Here is a 12566-nt window from a genome sequence, read left to right on the forward strand (position 1 = left end):
TTTTTTGAGTCAGGGTTTCTTTTGTGTAGCACTACCTGTTCTGGATTGATGCTGTTATTAAAGCCATCAACAACCATGCCAGGTGTAAGGTTTCTGGTTTTCTTAGGAAGTCAAAAGATCTGATATAGAAGTTGCTTCTGTGTAAATTATGTATTGTCAGGGAGAGAGAAACACCACCTCGTTTTGCTCAGCATGGCACATTTGAGTATGAATATTCTCAACGATGGAAATCCTTGGATGAAATGGAAAAACAGCAAAGGGAACAAGTTGAAAAAAACATGAAGGATGCGAAAGACAAATTGGAAAGTGAAATGGAAGATGCCTACCATGAACACCAAGCAAATCTTTTGCGCCAAGGTAAAAAGGCTTCAGAATTTTATTGGTAAAGATTAGTTGGCATTTAAAAGTGTCCAGAGCCTCATTAACACAAATCTAAAATAATTTCCAATATTTAGATCTTATGAGACGCCAGGAAGAATTAAGGCGCATGGAGGAACTTCACAGTCAAGAAATGCAAAAACGTAAAGAAATGCAGTTGAGGTATAGTGTTGAATTCAGCCTTACTTCTCTTGTATTCTGACGTGTAGACAAGAAGTAGTAAGTGCAAGTTTGTATTTGAAAAGCTTATTGCCTTTGCCAGAGTGTTGCTATGTCTAGAATTATGATCGAGAGTTTATTTTATGACATTAAGAGTTTAATTTATATTTTCTATTGGAAGACAGGCTTCTAGCTTTTCAAGTAGTTTTTTTCTGAAGCAGGTGTTGCTGTATGGCACCAGCTGGCCCCTTCAAGTAGAGATCCATGTCTTTTTTTTTTTTTAATTAAGATTTATTATTGTACATAAGTACACTTTAGCTGACTTTAGAAACACCAGAAGCGGGTATCAGCTCTCATTACGGATGGTTGTGAGCCACCATGTAGTTGCTGGGATTTGAACTCGGGACTCAGCAATCAGTACTCTTATCTGCTAAGGCATCTTGCCAGTCCCTGGTGATCCATATCTTAAGTACTATGTTTAAAAGTAAGGGCCATCAAACTTGGCTTCTTAAGTTTTAGGCATGGATGACACTTTTTGGTTTATATGCCTGAAACATACTTGTAGGCAAGAGGAGGAACGGCGTAGAAGGGAGGAAGAGATGATGATTCGCCAACGTGAGATGGAAGAACAAATGAGACGCCAACGAGAAGAAAGTTACAGCAGGATGGGCTACATGGATCCAGTAAGTTGAGGAAATTAGCATAAAATTTACTCTTTGTAAGTTTATGCTCTATCAGTGTGGCTGGTTTTTTTGTTTTGTGTGTACAAACTCATATCAAATGCCACATAGCTTGTTTATTTTGATAGTCTATAACCAGTTTTCAGGACACTGCATACCACAAAACTGAATTTTGAGCCTTGAGTTATGTTGTGGGTTTTGTTTTGTTTTTGGTTTTTTGAGACAGGGTTTCTCTGTGTAGCCCTGGCTGCTGTCCTGGAACTCACTCAGTAGACCAGGCTGGCCTCGAACTAAGAGATCCACCTGCCTCTGCCTCCCAAGCACTGGGATTAAAGGCGTGCGCCACCACCGCCCGGCATGTTGTGTGGTTTTTTGAGGGAAAGTCTTTAGCCTTTGCTGGCCTGGAATTCTTTATGTACACTAGGTTGGTGTCGAACAGATCGGCCTACCTCTGCCTCCCAAAAGCTGCGATTAGAAGTGTATCCCATTGTATATTTTTTTGTGTGTGTTCAAATTTTTTTCTACTTGAGTACATGGTATAGGTGTCATATGTAATTAAGAGTTTATTTTTGTGTTTTTCCCTCCCCAGAGAGAAAGAGACATGAGAATGGGTGGTGGTGGAACAATGAACATGGGAGGTAAGCGAGAGACTTTAGTTACAGATAATGTGGGTCCAGCAGCAACATTCTGTTGGGGTAACCACTATTTTTGTTTCCTAGATCCCTATGGTTCAGGAGGCCAGAAATTTCCACCACTAGGTGGTGGTGGTGGCATAGGTTATGAAGCTAACCCTGGAGTTCCACCAGCAACCATGAGTGGTTCCATGATGGGAAGCGACATGGTAATGTATCCTGTGGGACATAGTACAAAGGAGATTCTTAATTTCATGACTTGAGTATTTTATTTTTCCTCTCTCTTTCTCTCTTTTTAAAGTAGCTGACTGGACTTTTAGTTCCCCCATTGTGTAACTATATATAATACTGAGGACTACGTTGGCAATGTAGAACATGTGTGGTAACCTGAACAGATGGTTGCCACCAAGGAGTCAATGCTGCTGTTAGTGTGTGGAGTTTTCTTTGGCAATAAGTACATAGGTATTTCCCATTTTATTGTCTGTGCACTTGTGGACCTCCAGTGCATGGCAAATCCAAATTTTAGATGTTAGATAATTGTATATGGTTTTCTTGCATCCAAGTGAGAAATGGCACAGTGCCCTTTTGTGGTGTTTTCCATAAGTAGGAGTCAGACTTGAGGCTTGCAGTCTTAAGCATGTTAGTGTGATAGGTAGGCCTTTGACCTTATTTGTGGTTTCTGTTTCTAGCCCATGAAAAGGGGAACTGTCTAGTGTTCTGACTCGTCGTTTCCCACCTGTTGGGTCTCTGTAGGCACATCTAAAAAAACCTGATGTTTCTACTTTGCTACAGGGTAGCAAAAGTCAACAATAATTTAAGCATACTGATGGTGTGCATTTGTTCTGAACCCCTTGATGCAATCATGCTTTATCTATATGGAGATAGCCTGTCAGGTGCTTTAAAATATAGTCAAATGAATTTTGGTATGACTGGCTGCTGTAGGGATAGGGCTTTACAGATCCTTAAGAACCAACCGCATTTTGATGGGAAAAAAAAATTGTAGCTAAATTGAATCTAATAATTCACCCATAGGTTTTTGTCTCAAAGGAGCTGTATTTGTAGCTCAATAGGATTTATTTTATAAATAGGAATTTAAGGTTTTAGTATGAGATTTCATTTAAAACCTGCCTGCTGCTGCTTGTGAATTAAAGTTAGCATATAAATGGCTGGATATACTGGTAGGTTTCTTCAAATTGAACTTAACATTTTGGTCTTAAAAGTATTTTCTAGAAGGCAAAAGATGTATATATTATTAGGTGACTAGTTTGACATGTGTTTAGGCTCTGTGTAGACATAGGTTTATACATTTAACAGTTTCTGGGTCCTTAGATAGAGTAATATAACTGAAGACTCATATTTTCTTTTTTAGCTTTTTTTGTAGAAGCTATACACCTGAAGACTTTCAAAAGAATACAGTTGAAAGTCTGTTCAAGTAGTTTTGTAGTGTTTTGTTTTTCAAAAGTTGAAATTGTAGGAACAGTTAAAGCCTGATGCAGTCTTTATTTTTATTTTGATTGGTAACCAATAACTGGGCTGTTGAGGAGAATTGTAAGTGGAATGCTTGAGGGGTTCTGCTGTTAGGATATGTGGGTTTTATTTTACTTTGTGCTTTAAAGTCAAAGTACATAAAGCTAGATGAATAATGAAGTCATTCACTGCTTTATTGCAGTCACCCTAGCTCGGTGATAGGCCATTTTGGGAGATAACCTAAAACATGGAATCATAACAAAGTGACAGTACACTCTCCAAAACTATGAAAAGCTGGACTTTGAAATAGGTGGGCTGTATGTTGTGTTTGTAACAATGCAGAAACATACTGTGCATGTGTCTCTGGTTACTAGTGATGGCTCTGAAGTGTGGAATGCCTGTGAGACTGTGGCAAAATGAGTTTTTGATGAAGTTACTGTGCCGGTTAAGTAAAAAAAAAAACAAAACAAGTACTATTTTTTTTTTTGTGCTTTTTCTTTTTTTGTAGTCTGGTAGCATTTTATTAACTTCATTTCCAACCTTTTAAGATTTCTGCAACTTTGCAGATGTGTCTTAAGATCTTGAAAAGCACAAGGTTTCTTATGCAGCACATGCCACTACCTGGTGAGTAGGCCTTTGTCCTTCATTGAGCGAGTTGCTTTTGTCTGACTGGACTTTGTAGGCTTGGAGATGACTTTGTGTTCATACCTGGACAATCGTGTCAGTGGAATAATCTGATGTGAATTCTGTAGAACTCATTTTGGAATGGGTTTTCACATCTGCACTAATTTTTGAATTTTTTAGCACTACAGGGAAGATCTATTCTTTGAAACAGGTGTATGAGAATGGCTCAAGTGGGAACATACCACAAGGCATGTATTACCGTAAACTAATTTTCAAATTACCCTTTTTTCCTTTCTATGTTCCCGGTACCTGTGGATCGACTCATTGGTGATTGTATCGACGAACGTTGACTACGGAACCTTCTAAAATATTTACTTAACACACATGGACATCAACTACATTTAATGAACTGTTAATTACTGTTCCAATAGCGTACTGAGCGCTTTGGGCAGGGAGGTGCGGGTCCTGTGGGCGGACAGGGTCCTAGAGGAATGGGGCCTGGAACTCCAGCAGGATATGGTAGAGGGAGAGAAGAGTATGAAGGGCCAAATAAAAAACCCCGATTTTAGATATTTAGGCTTTCATTCCAGTTTGGTTTTGTCTTTTCTTGTTTAGATACCACTTAAATTCTTGGCATTTTAGTAAGCTACCTTTTTATGGATGTTAGCAGTTTATTGATCTGATATTTGTAAATGGCCTGTTTGGGCAGGTAAAATTATGTAACGCAGTGTTCAAAACAGGAGAATTTTTTTTTTCATTTACTTTTTTTTTTTAACTGTATAATGTTTCTCAAGTTAATGGCAGTGTACCTTGTGCCACCGAATTTCCAAAGTGTACCATTTTTTTTACTGTGCTTCAAATAAATAGAAAAAAATAGTTATAATACTGATCTTCAACTTTGCTGTTCATGCTTCTATGCACATTAGGCTAGGTATTTCACTTGGAAAGCATGAGCGTGTGTAGGCCTTTGAGTGGCATATGCCATTTCTGGGAAATGTAACTGGAGGCTAAGTTGCTTTCTACGAACGGTGCACCCCTCTCTTTAAAAAGAAACGCATATTGAAGTAATTGGGATTTGTTTGGCATTATAGAAAGCAGGCTGGTGCTCAGCATTTTTAAATGGTTATGTTAGAAAAGTTGAACTTGCAAGTCTTAATTCAGGAACATGTATTAAGATTATGGAATGGGTGAAAACTACTGGTAGTGAGAGAAAGGGTTTGTTATTTGGTTAAACGGATCCCTTTTGGCCCTATCTATGATTCTTTCCTTGAAAGCTTTTGAAAATGGAAAGATCATCTTGTTGCGTTTCCCCTATTGTTTTGTTTTTTTTTTTAAAATCCCAAGCCCTACAAATGGCTTGTACTGAACTTTTGCATTTGAATTAAAGATTGTTAAACATGAAGCCTTTTCATGTATTACTTCAAGTGATTTAAAGGATGGGATTTAGTCGGGAATTTTAACTTGAAGAGTTAAGGGTTAGTTAACTATAAGGTTAGCCTTATGTACTCTTTAACATACACCTCCTTGTGTTACTTCTATTGAGCAAAATCTGTAGTATGAAAATACTGGTTCTCTCAGAGAACTAGTAGTGACTTACCAAGTAGGACTGCCAAATCATCTTCTCACTATGGAGTTGAACTTTTTATATCAGTCTTAAAGTGTAGCATTAATCCTGGAGAGAGTTGCTCAGGCTATATAGTACAAATACTCTTTCCTCCCATCCATATGCTTGAGGATATTTTGATCATGTCAGTTGATTGTTAATTTCATTGAGTTTCCTTTCATTTAGAGCAAGAGACTTTCTGACTTGATAATAATAAAGTAGATTGTTTACTGTTGGGAGCTTGATTTCTTCCCAGTGTAAATATGTTAAGAGGAAAACTAACAGTACGGAAAGTAATTGAATAGCTTGGCTCTGTTCTTAGTTACATTTCCATTCAAGTCTATACATTATAGAACTTTCACTATGGAATGTCTTCATCCTTTTCACCTCTATCCTTGGTGCTAATTGGCAAAAGAAATTCTAAATCACTTGCTGAGGTTGAGTATTGTGCTTGAGTACAAAAGGAGACCTTTTGTGGAAACGAGTACTTCATGCATAGGAAAGTTGTAATTTTTAAAGTAAGACACTACTGGATTATAAAAAGTGTCATCAAATGGTTGTATGACTGACAGGTTTATAGTGTATTAAGGGGAAAATCTTTAGAAAGTGCATTCATTTTTAATCACCAGTACACTTGGAAAGAGGTAGTTCTATTATAATTATAGCAGTCAGAAAGTTATTGGCCCAACTGAAGTTAATAATTGGTGATACATGAAGGTTTCTGTATGGAAACAAAGGTCTGGATTTGAAGGAGCTCTTTTGTTTTGGTTGAATTGTAATAGTAGGGACCATAATAATGAGAAAATTGAGGGGTGTTCATGGGACACCCATGGAGGGTGAATTTGAATGTATATGGGTGGGGGCTGGAGGGGAACTGGGAAAATCTGCCTATAAAATTAATGTTTCAGTTTATTTTTCAGATTACATGCCTTTATAAGGGATGCTGGCACAGACCCCTAAAATAAGCTTTTGGTAGTAGTATACCCTTGAAGAGTGGTGAAAGGATGCTTAAAGGATAATTTCCTCAGATTGTGGCTTTTGATACCCTTTATTGTGGGCTGTAGAGCTGCTAAACAGTGTTTAGCAGATAAAGGTTGCATAGTGTCAACCAACATGACCAGTGAAACTGTACCAAGGGTTGTAAGCTACTGAGACTTTCAATTAGTCTTACATACGATGGCTGTAGCCTGCTAGTGATTTTAAATCATCTTGAGCAGTTGAACCAAAAGCTAATAGGGAAACTTAGGGTGGGAGGGGAGGATGTTACGATGTAGTTTAGACATTTTCCCTTTTGAAGAAACCACTTGCCCCCATTTCCTCCTTTACTTTATCAGAAATTTTGTTTAGAGGATAGTTGGAACATTTCTCCTTTTAAAGTTAGATTCTATAAGACAGGAGTAATAATAGGCATGCTATAAGCTGAACCCATTGACATCTTTATGTGGTGAGACTTATCTTAAAACCCACCACTCTATATGTGTGTTTACCACTAATGTAAACATAATTTGGGAAATTGTAATGTTACACCTGTGCAATTCTTACAAGTGGCATATCATGGCATATAAAAATTTAGGTACTTGGCTTGGACATGCCACAAAGTTGTGGCGGAATGTTTTGTGGTGTTCTTGGACTGCAATTGTGCACTATTAAAGTAGTGGCCTGCTACATAACTGCATTTAGCCAGCATTTCTGCAGTGCGTAACTGTGAGGAACGTAGTACCGCAAATGGCAATGGACATTAGGACCCGGATGTAGTATTCCTGCTTGCTCCAAGATTCTCATTGCCGACTGCATACAGGTAGGTAAAAAGCAATATAATCTAACTTGGTGACTTGCTATGTGCTTTTATTCAGTGGACATTCTGACATCACACTTCTGACAGTGAAATTACAGTGCAGCACCTAATACTTGTATGATAAAAGCTAAGTTAGTTCAAAATCTGGGTCTTGGGTTAGGAGCTGTAATTGTTAGGAAGAATTCAGTGTTGTAGTTCTCAAAAGTGCAAACTTGAATCCTTGTGTCTGTCTTGACTCAGTTTTGTGGGTTTCTTTGGTTACATTGTAACTGAAGATAAAATGGAACACAGCTGGTTGGTGGGTGAGGGAACCAAACCATACTTGACCTGGGGTGCCCAGAGCACCTTGGTGAGGACCTGTAGTATGTGATAATTACTCTCCTTAGTAGCAAACTTGACCTCTCATTGGTCAGCAATGTCTAATTTCATTATGCAATCTTGATAGCACTGCAAGTTGAATAAGACTAAATGACATGGGGTTGGTGGGTTTTTTCTGGGTTTTCTTTTTGTAATGTGATCAAAATTTTCTAGGTTTGGGCTTCATGGGAAGAGCTTTGTTACTAACGTGGGTTTAGATGGGAATCTTGTGAAAAGTTCAAGTTATGTGGCTTGTCTGAATATGCTTATACTCCAAACTTGGGGGAAACTAGTGTGAAACAGTAACTTACATTTGAAAACATGTTGGGAATCATTCCCCACCATAAGACTTCGTCGTATTCTGTAGAGTGCATTTGTTCAGAGTAGCTCTTTGAACTTCCCTAGCTTTAGGGATGTGATTGATTATAGTCTAAAATGTTTAGTAATCACAGGAATGTAGAATTCTTCAAGGCACCTTCCTTGTTGCTTAGGACTTGAACTTTCTATCAACTGTTGTTCCAGACCTCAATTCAGGTTACCCTTGGTGTTACTAGCATGCATGTGAAAACAGCTACCACTTGTAATGCTTTCTGCTCTATAACTGGAAAGTTTGGTTCATTTTGCATATGTGCCGCTGAAGCTTCAGGACTGTGAGAATTTCCTTTCCATGAATGAAGAAAAATGGCTTGCTCTTTTCAGGCAAGTCAGATGGTGGGGTAGTTACTCCAAGCAAGCAACTTGTGATTGCTGATAGATGAAAGCAATATGGTGACTTAGCTCCTTATACAATACAGATCAAACAGTGTGACATGAGAATCACTAACCTGCCTGAAACCCTCTTGGGGGAATTGAAGTGTCATAGTCTATATAAATCGGTAACACATGCTTGTTACCGTGGCTCAGCAATTTTGAATGTTAACGAAACTCAGACTTCTGAACAGAAACAAATTGGAGAGATTATATTTGAACACGGACTTGGGATGGGGTGATTTTGACCCCCTCCTTGGTCTGCTTTATTAGGCTTTTGTACATGAGATCTAGAAACTATTGACTTAAGTAGGGTCCTGCTAGTTAATTTGAATGAAGGTGTAAGTTGTGAATTTTATAGTATATTGGGTTTTTAAAACATTCAAAAAAAAGTTGGGAATTAAATGGGTTCCAGTAATACTATATACTAAGGTGCTTGCATTGTATTTCATAAATCTTGTTGCAACCAAAATTATTTTTTTCAGTGAAAAACTAAGTTCAGAGGTGTGATGCCAGAATGTATTATCGTACTGTTAGGCCCTTGGAGCAGATCCCGGTGCTTTCTGAAAGTTGAAAGTAATGTAATGGGTACTCATACAAGGCTGCCTGCAGCCTGTCAGCAATGCATACTCTCACTCTCCCTAATGAAGAGATGTGTGTGATTAGTTTTGGTCCTTAACCTTATTGGGGGTGCATGTTTCCTATTGTTAATCATTGTCAGCTGCAGTGACATGATCCACAGTCCTGCATTTACCGCTGCCTTTTGTGTTAATGATCTTGGACAGGTTTTAGAGCTATGGGGTGTTTGTTCTGGGCCGTTTCTTGGTTTTGGTAACTTTAGCTGATAGTGCTGTCTAGCTAGTGCAGTTCTTAATGGCTCCCTACTAGGGAGAGAATCTGGAGGATTTAACTGCTCCTTTATCATCTGTCATTGCTGCTAGATAATGATTGGCAATTTTTTAGACTCAAATATGGAAACCTCAACAGCGATTGATAAACAACCAACCATAGAAATAATGTTTTTGAACACCAGTGCTGGAGAAAAAAATGAAGATAAAAAGGGCCTGGACAAAAAAATAGGGATAATTGGAGAATGGGGAAAGAATGCAAAACAATATAGTATCCCTTATGGATGGTCCATGTGCAACAGAGAACTATTTTGTATACCTGTGGCAGTAATGATACAGTGGGGGAGAACAACCTGGAACTTGAATTTAAGGATGAGCTTTGTGTTTCTTGTGCACTGTGCCAGGTATATAGTGAAGGCTAATGACTTCTCCCTTAGAAGAACTTTTTTTTTTCCCGCTGTCCCAGTAATGCCTAGTTGAGGACTTGGAGGACAAAAATTGAAGCAAATACATAGGATTTCAGGGTAAAGAACTGCAGTGTTCTGTGCTTGCTGTAGGAAAAGGGTCGAAGCACTAAGAATGAAAGTAGCCAAATTGACTGGGGAAGCAGGGAACTTGTAAGCTGATAGCTGCTTTAGTCAGGTAAACGTTGTCACATACCTTAACATAAGGGATAGTATATTATGGGTTGCAGTCAAACTTCATTGTGCTCAGACTGGTGAAAATAGGAATTAGGCTTTTGCATTTTAAAGAAGGTATTAGGCTTTTGCATTTTAAAGAAGATAGTTTTCTTTCTAATTCTCTCATCTACTTACTACCTACCTAAAGAATAATTTTAGATCCCCCTGCATAAAGTTTCTTCCTTTTTTTTTTTTTTTTTTTTAAATGCTACTACTTATTCTAGTCTGTAATCTCTGGAATTTTGCTCTTTAGAATTGGAAGTTAACTAGCATTTTTCAAGCCTTTATTATATACCCTTGTCTTTCATACTAACTTTTTCTTATTATTCTTTAGGTAAGAGTGAGTGATGTTGGCTGATTTTGGAGTCCTATTTACTTGAGGTAAGTGTTCTTAGAAATATGGATTTAGGACCTGATTTATCTTTGGCTTAATGGCTAAAATACATTGAGATGAAAATTCGTTAGTCTTGGAAATTTACTAAGATATTAGTTCTAGTTTTTTAAAAATAGTCCGGGCGGTGGTGGCTCATGCCTTTAATCCCAGCACTTGGGAGGCAGAGGCAGGTGGATTTTTAAAGGAAAATGGACTCTATTAAGAGCACCGGCTGTTCTTTCAGAGGACCAGGGTTTGATTTTAGTTCCTTTATGATGGCACCCAAAGCACTCAAAACACATTGAAGCAAGAATTCTTTAAAAGAGAAAAACCTGCATGCTTTAAAGTACTGCCACCATTTAAAAGAGATGAAATATGCTGTTTCAGACTTGTAATTGCAGATTTTTAAGATCTCATGTCAGAGGGTGAATCCTCTAGTCACTTTGGTCTTTGCCACACATAACAATGTCTATTTTATATGTAATATATTGTTTTATTTGTAGTAGTTGTTCAGAGCCTGTGTCCCAAAATAGTACTTTATCTTAATGAGCTAAAATATATGGGGCTATTAAATTTTGTTTTATTATATATAGGTGGAATTAGATGTTCTCAAGACATCACACAACATGCTCCAGCCAAGAAGGAAAGCCACAGGTTGCTTAGACTGACAAAGACTGGTAAGTGAAATGATATTCAAATTAATTTCAGAGGCACAGGCGGCTGTCACCTGGTGTGTGTGGTTTAAAGAATTGACAAAAGAGCTGCGCAGTGGTGGCTCATGCCTTTAATCCCAGCACTTGGGAGGTAGAGACAGGCAGACTTTTCAGTTCAAGGCCAGCCTGGTCTACAGAATGAGTTCCAGGAGAGCCAGGGTTACGAAGAGAAACCCTGTCCTGAAAAACAAAACAAACAAAAAAATTGACAAAAGAACTTCATGAAAGATGTCAGGCAAAGTGCTCGCTTCGGCAGCACATATACTAAAATTGGAACGATACCTAGAAGATAGGCACAGTCCCTGCGCAAGGATGACACGAAAATTCGTGAAGCATTCTATATTTAAAAAAAAAAAATGCAGACACAAACCAAGATATCTGAGATACATTCCTGATCCAGCACTTTAAACTGACTTGAAGCTCGTGCTACTACAAAACTGTCACTAATTACCACATTCCTTGATTTAACAGGGTGGTGTAAAAGCTTAGTTATTTTTGAAGTTTTGATAAGTTGGATTAATCATATTTTTTAATTGGCAGGATCAAGTGAGCTGTATCAGAAAATGAGTCAAGACGAAAGAGGAATGAACTTGACATTAATAAAGATACTTTATTTTAAAACCTTGTCTTTGTTCAAGTAGAACTCCTTTCTAAGATTTGTCTGTGTTCCCAACTTTAATGGTTTTAAATTTGGTGCCCTATACATATATTGGTTGACTGGGGTCTAGCAGGGTAACAAAACACCCAGTGAAGTCTTGAAACACTGTTTTAGTGAGACAGGCCAGGCAAGTCTTGTCTGGTCTATATAGGACCAGGACAACCAGAGCTACCTAGTGAGACCCTCCCTCAAAGGAAAAAAAACGACATTCTTACAGCCCTTCGTTTTGTGGAGTGGAGGATTTTTACATGTGACCAGGAAAGAACAAGACTAACCAGAGCTTAATAAGCTTCAGAGAAAGAATTCCAAGGTTAAAGGTGCATTGCACCAGGGTTGATGACCTGAGATGAATCCTTGGCATCCACGTGATGGAAGGACAGAACTAATTCCAGCAAGTTGTCCTGTCTTTGAACATACATTGCGGTTTGCACATACATAATAACTTGGAAAAGGGTTCAAGAGGCAAATGGGGAACATCAGTGAGTCCTTATTTCAAAGGAGGTATATGAACTTGTCTGTTCAAAAAAATCCACAAGAGGGCTGGTGAGATGGCTCAGTGGGTAAGAGCACTGACTGCTCTTCTGAAGGTCCTGAGTTCAAATCCCAGCAACCATATGGTGGCTTACAACCATCTGTAGCAAGATCTGATGCCCTCTTCTGGAGTGTCTGAAGACAGCTACAATGTACTTACATGTAACAAATCTTTAAAAAAAAAAAATCCACAAGAGCTGGGAGGTGGTGACGGCTCCCGAAATCCCAGCACTTGGGAGGCAGAGGCAGGTGGATTTCTTGAGTTAAAGTCCATCCTTGTCTACAGAGTGAATTCCAGGACAGCCAGGGCTACACAGAGAA

The 12566-nt window shown here is 38.4% G+C and overlaps 1 protein-coding gene and 1 non-coding gene across 3 annotated transcripts in view; both read left to right on the plus strand.

The window, feature by feature from the left end:
• Sfpq (splicing factor proline and glutamine rich) overlaps positions 1–11680 on the plus strand; it is a 15803-nt gene extending 4123 nt beyond the window's left edge. The window contains exons 5-12 of one of the 2 annotated variants that reach the window (XM_031378689.1): positions 161–357; positions 456–540; positions 1103–1220; positions 1807–1855; positions 1937–2058; positions 10305–10351; positions 10937–11020; positions 11597–11680. In XM_031378689.1, coding sequence (XP_031234549.1) covers positions 161–357; positions 456–540; positions 1103–1220; positions 1807–1855; positions 1937–2058; positions 10305–10328 — 595 coding nt within the window. In that variant the 3' untranslated portion in view covers positions 10329–10351; positions 10937–11020; positions 11597–11680. Of the gene's footprint in view, positions 1–160; positions 358–455; positions 541–1102; positions 1221–1806; positions 1856–1936; positions 2059–4371; positions 5783–10304; positions 10352–10936; positions 11021–11596 lie in introns of those variants that run through there. The other variant, XM_031378688.1, reaches the window with a different exon arrangement.
• On the plus strand, positions 11297–11403 carry LOC116097220. The gene has a single exon (XR_004121281.1). It is a non-coding gene; the product is annotated as a U6 spliceosomal RNA (small nuclear RNA).
• Positions 11681–12566: the final 886 nt, after the last annotated feature.

Source organism: Mastomys coucha, unplaced genomic scaffold (assembly GCF_008632895.1).
Source record: "Mastomys coucha isolate ucsf_1 unplaced genomic scaffold, UCSF_Mcou_1 pScaffold18, whole genome shotgun sequence".
In the NCBI taxonomy this organism is placed as follows: Eukaryota; Metazoa; Chordata; class Mammalia; order Rodentia; family Muridae; genus Mastomys; species Mastomys coucha.